Source organism: Penaeus vannamei, chromosome 30 (assembly GCF_042767895.1).
Source record: "Penaeus vannamei isolate JL-2024 chromosome 30, ASM4276789v1, whole genome shotgun sequence".
Taxonomy (NCBI): Eukaryota; Metazoa; Arthropoda; class Malacostraca; order Decapoda; family Penaeidae; genus Penaeus; species Penaeus vannamei.
The window spans coordinates 8,925,682-8,938,021 of record NC_091578.1 but is presented as its reverse complement, the minus strand read 5'-3'; the positions used below and the strand labels follow the sequence as shown (position 1 = coordinate 8,938,021).

General features: G+C 40.2%; 1 protein-coding gene across 4 annotated transcripts in view; it reads left to right on the top strand.

Moving 5' to 3' along the window:
• The first annotated feature begins 217 nt into the window (after nt 1-217).
• Nucleotides 218-12,340, top strand: part of LOC113800234 (caspase-3) — a 15,777-nt gene continuing 3,654 nt past the window's right edge. For 2 of the 4 annotated variants that reach the window (XM_027350964.2, XM_027350963.2), the window contains exons 1-4: nt 218-363; nt 3,477-3,608; nt 10,329-10,463; nt 10,742-10,783. In XM_027350964.2, coding sequence (XP_027206765.1) covers nt 352-363; nt 3,477-3,608; nt 10,329-10,463; nt 10,742-10,783 — 321 coding nt within the window. In that variant the 5' untranslated portion in view covers nt 218-351. The remainder of the gene's footprint in view (nt 364-3,476; nt 3,609-10,328; nt 10,464-10,741; nt 10,784-12,340) is intronic. The other 2 variants (XM_027350966.2, XM_027350965.2) reach the window with 1 other exon arrangement.

Here is a 12,340-nt window from a genome sequence, read left to right as displayed (position 1 = left end):
GAAAAAATGGTTCATTAATCACGGGAGAAAAATAAATAAATCAGTCCTGTACCTAACGTGTTGAAAGTGAAGCAGTGCTTGTATGAGAGAGGCAGTGACCATGCCATTCATAACTATAAAAAAAAAAAATATTAGACCAGGCCGTAGTTACAGTTATCCTTTTATTTCAAACAAGCAGGAATAATATCCATATTCTACCGATATATTATTCACATATCATTATCATTCTATTAGGATAACAAACACAACTTAATAGAAAATGAATCAAGTAAACAAAGAACTGGCAACTCACCGGAGATTGCCTTTGTCTTCTTCGAGAGGAATCGAGACCATAAACCAGGAGACTGCAAGATGGCAACAATGGTAAGTGTGTGTGTATCACTGTGCGCAGATAATTTTGCTTTTATTTTTCTTTTCAGGATAAAAGAAAATAAAAGAAGATAAAACTGATAAATAGTACACGAGAGACAGAGCGAGATTACTTGATAAAGCAAAAGGAATAACTGACGAAAAGAGCGAGAAATACAGAATATTTGGTAAAGAAATACAAATCTGTGACGAAGTGTGCGAGATACAGTGAGCGGTTTCACTGCAGAGAAAAATAGAATTGTGGCAAAAAGTGTGAGAAAGACTTTATATTGCTTATGAGAGATAGAGAGAGAGAAAAAGAGAGGGAGAGAGAGAGAGAGAGAGAGAGAGAGAGAGAGAGAGATTATACTGGAAAGAAAAATGTCAGTGGCAAAATGTGCAAGATCTTAGGCTCGTACTTTTAAAACCTTTCGCCAGGGCTGGCGAAAGGTTTCGCCGGGCGATCCGGAATTTCGTACTATTAAAATCATGCCTGGCGAACGTTCGCCAGGGCTGGCGAAAGATCATATTGGAACAGCCTGGGGAAGCAAAGGCGCGAGAGCTGTTTGAATACCATTTTCTTGCTTTCAAATTATAAAATAGTAACATATTTGTGTATATGATGTAGGAATCACATCGAAATTCTAAAATATCTTAAAATCATAATTTATTATGAAATAACGTATATACGTATTTTTTTTCAAGACCTTCGATGTTCCAGTCGAGAGCTCAAGACATCAGCTGTATTCCTACCCCCCTACCCCTACCCCCCACCCTCGAGATGACTTATTTAGATTTAGGTTGTTGTTATTTTGGTTGTAAGAATAATGTTCTTTTCACAAATGTTACCAGAATTGTTTTATGGCGGCATGTTTACTTCTGGCTGTAGAAACATAGCTGTAGTGCTCCACCGCCCTATAATGAGGCGTGTCTAATGATACCCTTGTAGGCCTACAGTTCAATATCTTATATCAGTTTGGAATAGTAAAATAGTTATTTTTTGTATAAAAGTATAAAGTTGATATGGTATAGTATAAAGTACTTTGAAAACCTTTCGCCAATGCTGGCGTTCGCCTGGAGAAGCTTCGCCAGGCGAACATCTGAGTGAAGGAGGCCTTACTTTTAATCCCAAGGCAAGTGTTCGCCATGCCTGGTGAACGAAAGGGATCGCCAGGCGCTAACATCTTGGATTCCTGCTAAATCTAGCGCTTCAGCGAATGAAAAAAACGCAAGAAAAAGCAAAAGGTTTTAAAAGTACGGGCCATAAAGTTAACCTTGTTATAGTATAAAGTGTTGTATAGCATAAAGTATAAAGTTCATTTTGTTATAGTATAAAGTTATTTTCAACTTCTTTGTTATAGCATAAAGTTAAATTTTAACTCCTTTGTTATAGTATACAGTGAGACTATTGCGGAAACATTTTCTTCTCTCGAGGTTAATAATTAAGTTTAGGTTATGTCATGTGCACTGCACAAATTTGCGCTAGATTTAGCAGGAATGCAAGATGTTAGCGCCTGGCGATCCCTTCGCCCGCCCTGGCGAACGTTGGGTTTAAAAGTAAGCCTCCCTCGCCAGCACTGGCGAAGGTTTTAAAAGTACGGGCCTTAGGGTAAAATATGACCTGAATGAAGCACAAATGATGCAATCCTCTCTCTGGCCCGTACTTTTAAAACCTTCGCCAGTGCTGGCGTTCGCTTGGCGAAGCTACGCCAGGCGAACCTCTGAGTGAGGGAGGCCTTACTTTTAAACCCAACGTTCGCCAGGGCGGGCGAAGGGATCGCCAGGCGCTAACATCTTGCATTCCCGCTAAATCTAGCGCAAATTTGTTTACATCTGCAGTGCACATAACATAACCTAAACTTAATTATTAACCTCGAGAGAAGACGAAAATGTTGTTTCCGCAATAGTCTCACTTTATACTATAACAAAGGAGTTAAAATTTAAATTTATGCTATAGCAAAGTTGAAAATATCTTTATACTATAACAAAATTAACTTTATACTTTATGCTATACTACACTTTATACTATAACAAGGTTAACTTTATGGCCCGTACTTTTAAAACCTTTTGCTTTTTCTCGCATTTTTTTTTTTTTCTTTTTATTCGCCGAAGCGCTAGATTTAGCAGGAATCCAAGATGTTAGCGCCTGGCGATCCCTTTCGTTCGCCAGGCCTGGCGAACACTTGCCTTGGGATTAAAAGTAAGGCCTCCCTCACTCAGATGTTCGCCTGGCGAATGCCAGCATTGGCGAAAGGTTTTAATAGTATTTTATACTATACTATATCAACTTTATACTTTTATACAAAAAATAACTTTATACTTTAACAAAAGAGTTTAAAAATTACTATTTTACTATTCCTAACTGATATAAGATATTGAACTATAGGCCTACAAGGGTATCATTAGACAAGCCTCATTATAGGGCGGTGGAGCACTACAGCTATGTTTCTATAGCCAAAAGTAAAATGCCGCCATCAAAACACTTTTGGTAACATTTGTGAAAAGAATATTATCCCTACAACCAAAATAACAACAACCTAAATCTAAATAAGTCATCTCGAGGGAGGGGGGTAGGAATACAGCTGATGTCTTGAGCTCTCGACTGGAACATCGAAGGTCTTGAAAAAAAATACGTATATACGTTATTTCATAATAAATTATGATTTTAAGATATTTTAGAATTTCAATATGATTCCCACATCATATCATACAAAAATATGTTACTAATTTATAACTTGAAAGCAAGAAAATGGTATTCAAACAGCTCTCGCGCCTTTGCTTCGCCAGGTTGTTCAAATATGATCTTTCGCCAGCCCTGGCGAACGTTCGCCAGGCATGATTTTAATAGTACGAAATTCCGGATCGCCCGGCGAAACCTTTCGCCAGCCCTGGCGAAAGGTTTTAAAAGTACGGGCCTGCCTCTCTCTCTCTCTCTCTCTTTTCCATTTCCCTTTTTTCCCCATTCTTTCTCCCAACCACCCTTTCCCCATCCCCTTCCTCCTTCCTCTCTTCCCCCACTTTCCCTTTCCTTTCCTATCCCTCGCTCCCAATCCACCTATCAATCAATCATCATAATCATTATCATCTCGATCATTATATCCACGTCTCATTCAAGCATTCCCCAACAGAACGTGAAATCTGCTCTGGAAAAGGGAATGCTCGTGGTGCAGAGTGCCGGCCAGTACCAATGTGCGTGCGGCGAGGAACTCAAGGAATCGAGTCTCAGGAATCATCTTAAGACGCAGAAGCACTTGGAAGAGGTAAGGAAGTAGAGGCTTAGAGGAGTCCCGCAAGATACCGTAGGACGAAGAGGCTTAAGAGGAGGAAAGACTTGGAAGAGGGAAGGAAATGAGGCTTATGAGGAGGAAAGACTTGGAAGAGGTAAGGGAAATGAGGCTTATGAGGAGGAAAGACTTGGAAGAGGTAAGGGAATGAGGCTCAAGAGGAGGAAAGACTTGGAAGAAGGAAATGAGGCTTAAGAGGAGGAAAGACTTAGAAGAGATAAGGGAAATGAGGCTTAAGAGGAGGAAAGACTTGGAAGAGATAAGGGAATGAGGCTTAAGAGGAGGAAAGACTTGGAAGAGGGAAGGAAATGAGGCTTAAGAGGAGGAGAGACTTGGTAGAGGAAAGGAAATGAGGCTTAAGAGGAGGAAAGACTTGGAAGAGGGAAGGGAATGAGGCTCATGAGGAGGAAAGACTTGGTAGAGGAAAGGAAATGAGGCTTAAGAGGAGGAAAGACTTGGAAGAGGTAAGGGAAATGAGGCTAAAGAGAAGGAAAGACTTGGAAGAGGTAAGGGAAATGAGGCTTAAGAGGAGGAAAGACTTGGAAGAGGTAAGGAAATGAAGCTTGAGAGGAGAAAAGACTTGGAAGAGGTAAGGAAATGAAGCTTAAGAGGAGGAAAGACTTGGTAGAGGAAAGGAAATGAGGCTTAAGAGGAGGAAAGACTTGGAAGAGGTAAGGGAAATGAGGCTAAAGAGAAGGAAAGACTTGGAAGAGGTAAGGGAAATGAGGCTTAAGAGGAGGAAAGACTTGGAAGAGGTAAGGAAATGAAGCTTAAGAGGAGGAAAGACTTGGAAGAGGTAAGGAAATGAGGCTTAAGAGGAGGAAAGACTTGGAAGAAGGAAATGAGGCTTAAGAGGAGGAAAGACTTGGAAGAGGTAAGGAAAAGAGGCTTAAGAGGAGGAAAGACTTGGAAGAGGTAAGGAAATGAAGCTTAAGAGAAGGAAAGACTTGGAAGGGATAAGGAAATGAGGCTTAAGAGAAGGAAAGACTTGGAAGAGGGAAGGAAATGAGGTTTATGAGGAGGAAAGACTTGGAAGAGGGAAGGAAATGAAGCTTAAGAGAAGGAAAGACTTGGAAGAGGTAAGGAAATGAAGCTTAAGAGGAGGAAAGACTTGGAAGAGGTAAGGAAAAGAGGCTTAAGAGGAGGAAAGACTTGGAAGAGGTAAGGAAATGAAGCTTAAGAGAAGGAAAGACTTGGAAGGGATAAGGAAATGAGGCTTAAGAGGAGGAAAGACTTGGTAGAGGAAAGGAAATGAGGCTTAAGAGGAGGAAAGACTTGGAAGAAGGAAATGAGGCTTAAGAGGAGGAAAGACTTGGAAGAGGTAAGGGAAATGAGGCTTAAGAGGAGGAAAGACTTGGAAGAGGTAAGGAAATGAGGCTTAAGAGGAGGAAAGACTAGGAAGAGGTAAGGGAAATGAGGCTTAAGAGGAGGAAAGACTTGGAAGAGGTAAGGAAATGAGGCTCAAGAGGAGGAAAGACTTGGAAGAGATAAGGAAATGAGGCTTAAGAGGAGGAAAGACTAGGAAGAGGTAAGGAAATGAGGCTTAAGAGGAGGAAAGACTAGGAAGAGGTAAGGGAAATGAGGCTTAAGAGGAGGAAAGACTTGGAAGAGGTAAGGAAATGAGGCTTAAGAGGAGGAAAGACTTGGAAGAGGTAAGGAAATGAAGCTTAAGAGGAGGAAAGACTTGGAAGAGGGAAGGAAATGAGGCTTAAGAGGAGGAAAGACTTGGAAGAGGGAAAGGAAATGAGGCTTATGAAGAGGAAAGAATTGGAAGAGGGAAGGAAATGAAGCTTAAGAGGAGGAAAGACTTGGAAGAGGTAAGGGAAATGAGGCTTAAGAGGAGGAAAGACTTGGAAGAGGTAAGGGAAATGAGGCTTAAGAGGAGGAAAGACTTGGTAGAGATAAGGTAATGAGGCTTAAGAGGAGGAAAGACTTGAAAGAGATAAGGGAAATGAGGCTTAAGAGGAGGAAAGACTAGGAAGAGGTAAGGGAAATGAGGCTTAAGAGGAGGAAAGACTAGGAAGAGGTAAGGGAAATGAGGCTTAAGAGGAGGAAAGACTAGGAAGAGGTAAGGAAATGAAGCTTAAGAGGAGGAAAGACTTGGAAGAGGTAAGGAAATGAGGCTTAAGAGGAGGAAAGACTTAGAAGAGGTAAGGAAATGAGGCTTAAGAGGAGGAAAGACTTGGAAGAGGGAAGGAAATGAGGCTTAAGAGGAGAAAAGACTTGGAAGAGGTAAGGAAATGAAGCTTAAGAGGAGGAAAGACTTGGAAGAAGGAAATGAGGCTTAAGAGGAGAAAAGACTTAGAAGAGGTAAGGGAAATGAGGCTAAAGAGAAGGAAAGACTTGGAAGAGGTAAGGGAAATGAGGCTTAAGAGGAGGAAAGACTTGGAAGAGGGAAGGAAATGAGGCTTAAGAGGAGGAAAGACTTGGAAGAGGGAAAGGAAATGAGGCTTATGAAGAGGAAAGAATTGGAAGAGGGAAGGAAATGAAGCTTAAGAGGAGGAAAGACTTGGAAGAGGTAAGGGAAATGAGGCTCAAGAGGAGAAAAGACTTGGAAGAGGTAAGGAAATGAAGCTTAAGAGGAGGAAAGACTTGGAAGAGGGAAGGAAATGAGGCTTAAGAGGAGGAAAGACTTGGAAGAGATAAGGGAAATGAGGCTTAAGAGGAGGAAAGACTTGGAAGAAGGAAATGAGGCTTAAGAGGAGGAAAGACTTGGAAGAGGTAAGGAAATGAGGCTTAAGAGAAGGATAGACTTGGAAGAGGTAAGGAAATGAGGCTTAAGAGAAGGATAGACTTGAAAGAGGTAAGGGTAATGAGGCTTAAGAGGAGGAAAGACTTGGAAGAGGTAAGGAAATGAAGCTTAAGAGGAGGAAAGACTTGGTAGAGGAAAGGAAATGAGGCTTAAGAGGAGGAAAGACTTGGAAGAAGGAAATGAGGCTTAAGAGGAGGAAAGACTTGGAAGAGGTAAGGAAATGAAGCTTAAGAGGAGGAATGACTTGGAAGAGGGAAGGGAAATTATGCTTATGAAGAGGAAAGACTTGGAAGAGGGAAGGAAATGAGGCTTATGAAGAGGAAAGAATTGGAAGAGGGAAGGAAATGAAGCTTAAGAGGAGGAAAGACTTAGAAGAGGTAAGGAAATGAGGCTTAAGAGGAGGAAAGACTTGGAAGAGGGAAGGGAAATGATGCTTATGAAGAGGAAAGACTTGGAAGAGGGAAGGAAATGAGGCTTATGAGGAGGAAGGACTTGGAAGAGGGAAAGGAAATGAGGCTTATGAAGAGGAAAGAATTGGAAGAGGGAAGGAAATGAGGCTTAAGAGGAGGAAAGGCCTTGAAGAGGTAAGGGAAATGAGGCTTAAGAGGAGGAAAGACTTGGAAGAGGGAAAGGAAATGAGGCTTATGAAGAGGAAAGAATTGGAAGAGGGAAGGAAATGACGCTTAAGAGGAGGAAAGGCCTTGAAGAGGTAAGGGAAATGAGGCTTAAGAGGAGGAAAGACTTGGAAGAGGTAAGGGAAATGAGGATTAAGAGGAGGAAAGACTTGGATGAGATAAGGAAATGAGGCTTAAGAGGAGGAAAGACTTGGAAGAAATAAGGGAAATGAGGCTTAAGAGGAGGAAAGACTTGGAAGAGGTAAGAAAATGAGGTTTAAAAGAAGAAAAGACTTGGATGAGTTAAGGGAAATGAGGCTTATGAGGAGGAAAGACTTGGAAGAGGTAAGGGAAATGAGGCTTAAGAGGAGGAAAGACGGGAGAGATAAGGGAAATGAGACTTAAGAGGACGAAAGACTTGGAAGAGGTAAGGAAATGAGGCTTAAGAGGAGGAAAGACTTGGAAGAGGTAAGGAAATGAGGCTTAAGAGGAGGAAAGACTTGGAAGAGGTAAGGGAAATGAGGCTTAAGAGGAGGAAAGACTTGGAAGAGGTAAGGGAAATGAGGCTTAAGAGGAGGAAAGACTTTGAAGAGGTAAGGGAAATGAGGCTTAAGAGGAGGAAAGACTTGGAAGAGGTAAGGGAAAAGAGGCTTAAGAGGAGGAAAGACTTGGAAAAAGGAAATGAGGCTTAAGAGGAGGAAAGACTTGGAAGAGGTAAGGAAATGAAGCTTAAGAGGAGGAAAGACTTGGAAGAGGGAAGGAAATGAGGCTTATGAGGAGGAAAGACTTGGAAGAGGGAAGGAAATGAGGCTTATGAGGAGGAAAGACTTGGAAGAGGGAAGGAAATGAGGCTTAAGAGGAGGAAAGACTTGGAAGAGATAAGGGAATGAGGCTTAAGAGGAGGAAAGACTTGGAAGAGATAAGGGAATGAGGCTTAAGAGGAGGAAAGACTTGGAAGAAGGAAATGAGGCTTAAGAGGAGGATAGACTTGGAAGAGGTAAGGAAATGATGCTTAAGAGGAGGAAAGACTTGGAAGAGGTAAGGGAAATGAGGCTTAAGAGGAGGAAAGACTTGGAAGAGGTAAGGAAATGGAGCTTAAGAGGAGGAAAGACTTGGAAGAGGGAAAGGAAATGAGGCTTATGAAGAGGAAAGACTTAGAAGAGGTAAGGGAAATGAGGCTTAAGAGGAGGAAAGACTTGGAAGACGTAAGGAAATGGAGCTTAAGAGGAGGAAAGACTTGGAAGAAGGAAATGAGGCTTAAGAGGAGGAAAGACTTGGAAGAGGTAAGGGAAATGAGGCTCAAGAGGAGGAAAGACTTGGAAGAGATAAGGAAATGAGGCTTATGAAGAGGAAAGACTTAGAAGAGGTAATGGAAATGAGGCTTAAGAGGAGGAAAGACTGGGAAGACGTAAGGAAATGGAGCTTAAGAGGAGGAAAGACTTGGAAGAAGGAAATGAGGCTTAAGAGGAGGAAAGACTTGGAAGAGGTAAGGGAAATGAGGCTCAAGAGGAGGAAAGACTTGGAAGAGATAAGGAAATGAGGCTTAAGAGGAGGAAAGACTTGGAAGAGGGAAGGGAAATGAGGCTTCAGAGGAGGAAAGACTTGGAAGAGGTAAGGAAATGAAGCTTAAGAGGAGGAAAGACTTGGAAGAGGTATGGGAATGAGGCTTAAGAGGAGGAAAGACTTGGAAGAGGGAAGGAAATGAGGCTTAAGAGGAGGAAAGACTTGGAAGAGGGAAGGAAATGAGGCTTAAGAGGAGGAAAGACTTGGAAGAGGTAAGGGAAATGAGGCTTAAGAGGAAAGACTTGGAAGAGGTAAGGAAATGAGGCTTAAGAGAAGGAAAGACTTGGAAGAGGGAAGGAAATGAGGCTTATGAGGAGGAAAGACTTGGAAGAGGGAAGGAAATGAGGCTTAAGAGGAGGAAAGACTTGGAAGAGGTAAGGGAAATGAGGCTTATGAGGAGGAAAGACTTGGAAGAGGTAAGGAAATGAGGCTTAAGAGGAGGAAAGACTTGGGAGAGATAAGGGAATGAGGCTTAAGAGGAGGAAAGACTTGGAAGAGGGAAGGGAAATGAGGCTTAAGAGGAGGAAAGACTTGGAAGAGGTAAGGGAATAAGGCTTAAGAGGAGGAAAGACTTGGAAGAAGGAAATGAGGCTTAAGAGGAGGAAAGACTTGGAAGAAGGAAATGAGGCTTAAGAGGAGGAAAGACTCGGAAGAGGTAAGGAAATGAGGCTTAAGAGGAGGAAAGACTTGGAAGAGGGAAGGAAATGAAGCTTAAGAGGAGGAAAGACTTGGAAGAGGGAAGGAAATGAAGCTTAAGAGGAGGAAAGACTTGGAAGAGGTAAGGGAAATGAGGCTTAAGAGGAGGAAAGACTTGGAAGAGGGAGGGAAATGAAGCTTAAGAGGAGGAAAGACTTGGAAGGGGGAAGGAAATGAGGCTTATGAAGAGGAAAGACTTGGAAGAGGGAAGGAAATGAAGCTTAAGAGGAGGAAAGAATTGGAAGAAGGAAATGAGGCTTAAGAGGAGGAAAGACTCGGAAGAGGTAAGGGAAATGAGGTTTAAGAGGAGGAAAGGCTTGGAAGAGGTAAGGAAATGAGGCTTATGAGGAGGAAAGACTTGGAAGAGGTAAGGGAAATGAGGCTTATGAGGAGGAAAGACTTGGAAGAGGTAAGGGAAATGAGGCTTAAGAGGAGGAAAGACTTGGAAGAAGGAAATGAGGCTTATGAAGAGGAAAGACTTGGAAGAGGTAAGGGAAATGAGGCTTAAGAGGAGGAAAGACTTGGAAGAAGGAAATGAGGCTTATGAAGAGGAAAGACTTGGAAGAGGTAAGGGAAATGAGGCTTAAGAGGAGGAAAGACTTGGAAGAAGGAAATGAGGCTTAAGAGGAGGAAAGACTTGGAAGAGGTAAGGAAATGGAGCTTAAGAGGAGGAAAGAATTGGAAGAAGGAAATGAGGCTTAAGAGGAGGAAAGACTCGGAAGAGGTAAGGGAAATGAGGTTTAAGAGGAGGAAAGACTTGGAAGAGGTAAGGGAAATGAGGCTTAAGAGGAGGAAAGACTTGAAAGAGGTAAGGGATAATGACCTTAAATGAAGGAGTTTCACGGGACAAGTTGAGAGAAAAGAAAGAAAAAAAAAACACCCGAAAGACGCAAGGAATTCAAGGGAGAAGGAACTTACTACTCACAGGACATCTTGAGAGGTTGAGAAATACTTGGAATCTGATAACGATGAACATGAAAATAAAGTGGATCTTTATAATAGTAAATTAATGGAAATAAGCTTTATTAATGTGTTCTGTAATCTCCACATTTTTTTTTTTTTTTTTTACAGCTCTCCGTTAAAACCGCCATTGAGAAAGGCATCTTTGTAGAGACAAAAAAATATGAATATCAGTGTGTTTGCGAAAGTAAACTCAAAAAGGCATCGCTGAGACGACATCTTATCACAAAGACACATTTGAGAGAGGTAAGAGAGGCAGTAGTTACTATACCTATGGTAATGTTGTAGTATTAGCATTAGCCGTAGTAGTAGGAGTAGTAGTTGCTGTTGTTGCTGTTGTAGCAGTGGTAGTAGTAATGGTAGAAGAAGCAGGAGTGCGTGTGCATATGGGTGTGTGTGTGTGTGTGGGTGGGTGGTCACTATGGATTGCTTTATCTTTTTTGATAAAACAATATGTAGATATTTCAACAAAATGTTATATCACGAGTCATTTATTGCCTATAAAAATCAAATCCTCTTTTCAGGTACACGCAAGAAAATTATGGATGAAATCAGTTGATGAAGAGGTAATATTTTTATGTGACTGTATAATGATAACATTCATGCTTTACACTCGTACAAGGAACGCATAACTAGGCAGTTCCATTTCCATTTAGCCTTTTAAACCCAAACCCTGGAGTATTTTCTCGGCTATCTCGTAAGGAACTCGTGACCTTAAATAAAAGAGGGAAATTTTGGTTTCAGTTCTGGTAATTATAACAATAGCGAGTATATTATTCAAAAAATTAATTATCTAGCAATATCTGATATCTCACAGCGCACTCATTGCCTAACGTGGTGACGTCATTAGCCCCACCCCTTCACTTGGCCTAAACAAATTGTATGATATTTTATGGGAAATGTTTTTCAGTACATTTTCTTTGAAAAATGCTTCAGAAATAAAGATGGTACTAAAAAATATCGAAAAAGAAACCGATAAAAAACAGTATTTAATATTCTCAATTCATAAGAGTGATGGGGATTTTCGTCAAAATGGAGTGCTTACGCCTGTGTATTCATTCCTTGTGCTTTTGTCGGGTTAGGCGCGCCACTGAGGCCCCTTGTCAATATGTGTGTGATTTTATATTATATGAATATGTATATGAGAAGTATGTGTGCGTTTATATATATACATATGTATGTATATATAATATATATGTATATATATATATATATTTATTTATTTATTTATTTATTTATTTATTTATTTATTCATTTATTTATTTATTTATGTATATGTGTATGTATGTATATATGTACATTTATATACTAAAGTGTATTTATACATATGTATATATATATACATATGTATATATACTTGCGTATGTATATATACATATATATATATATATATATATATATATATATATATATATGTATATATACATATGTATATATATATGTGTGTGTGTGTGTGTGTGTGTGTGTGTGTGTGTGTGTGTATACATATACATGGACATGCAAATACACACACACATATACGTATACATACATACATATATGTGTGTACGAATATATATATATATATATATACTTATATATATATATATATATGTATATATATATATTATATATATATATATATATATATATATATATATATATATATATATATCGAAATTGTCCCACGCTTCCTCTGTATGGTTTCAACCATCCACTATCTAAATGGATTTTCTATAACAGTTGTATTCGACATTCAGTTCATATATATATATATATATATATATATATATATATATATATATATATATATATATCACTCCACATAACACTGCGCCTTCACTCAAATCCACACATACAAGTTAACTTCCAGAAGAGACCTCCTAATGCTCATTTATTAGACACTGTCCTGATAACATGCAATCTTAGGGCCATTTCTCACCACCAGACTTCTGCACTTCAACAGGGATGCCACAGATACCCACTGCTTTTTCAACCCAACCTTCATGTTGAGGTTCCTGATAATGAGGGTAACAAGAGCTTTCACAGCAGCCTCCGCACGCCCATGGTATCTGACGACAGCTCAGACTGCCACAACTGCTCAAAATCCTCAGGCAGAATCCCTCCATTATTTCCATTACTAA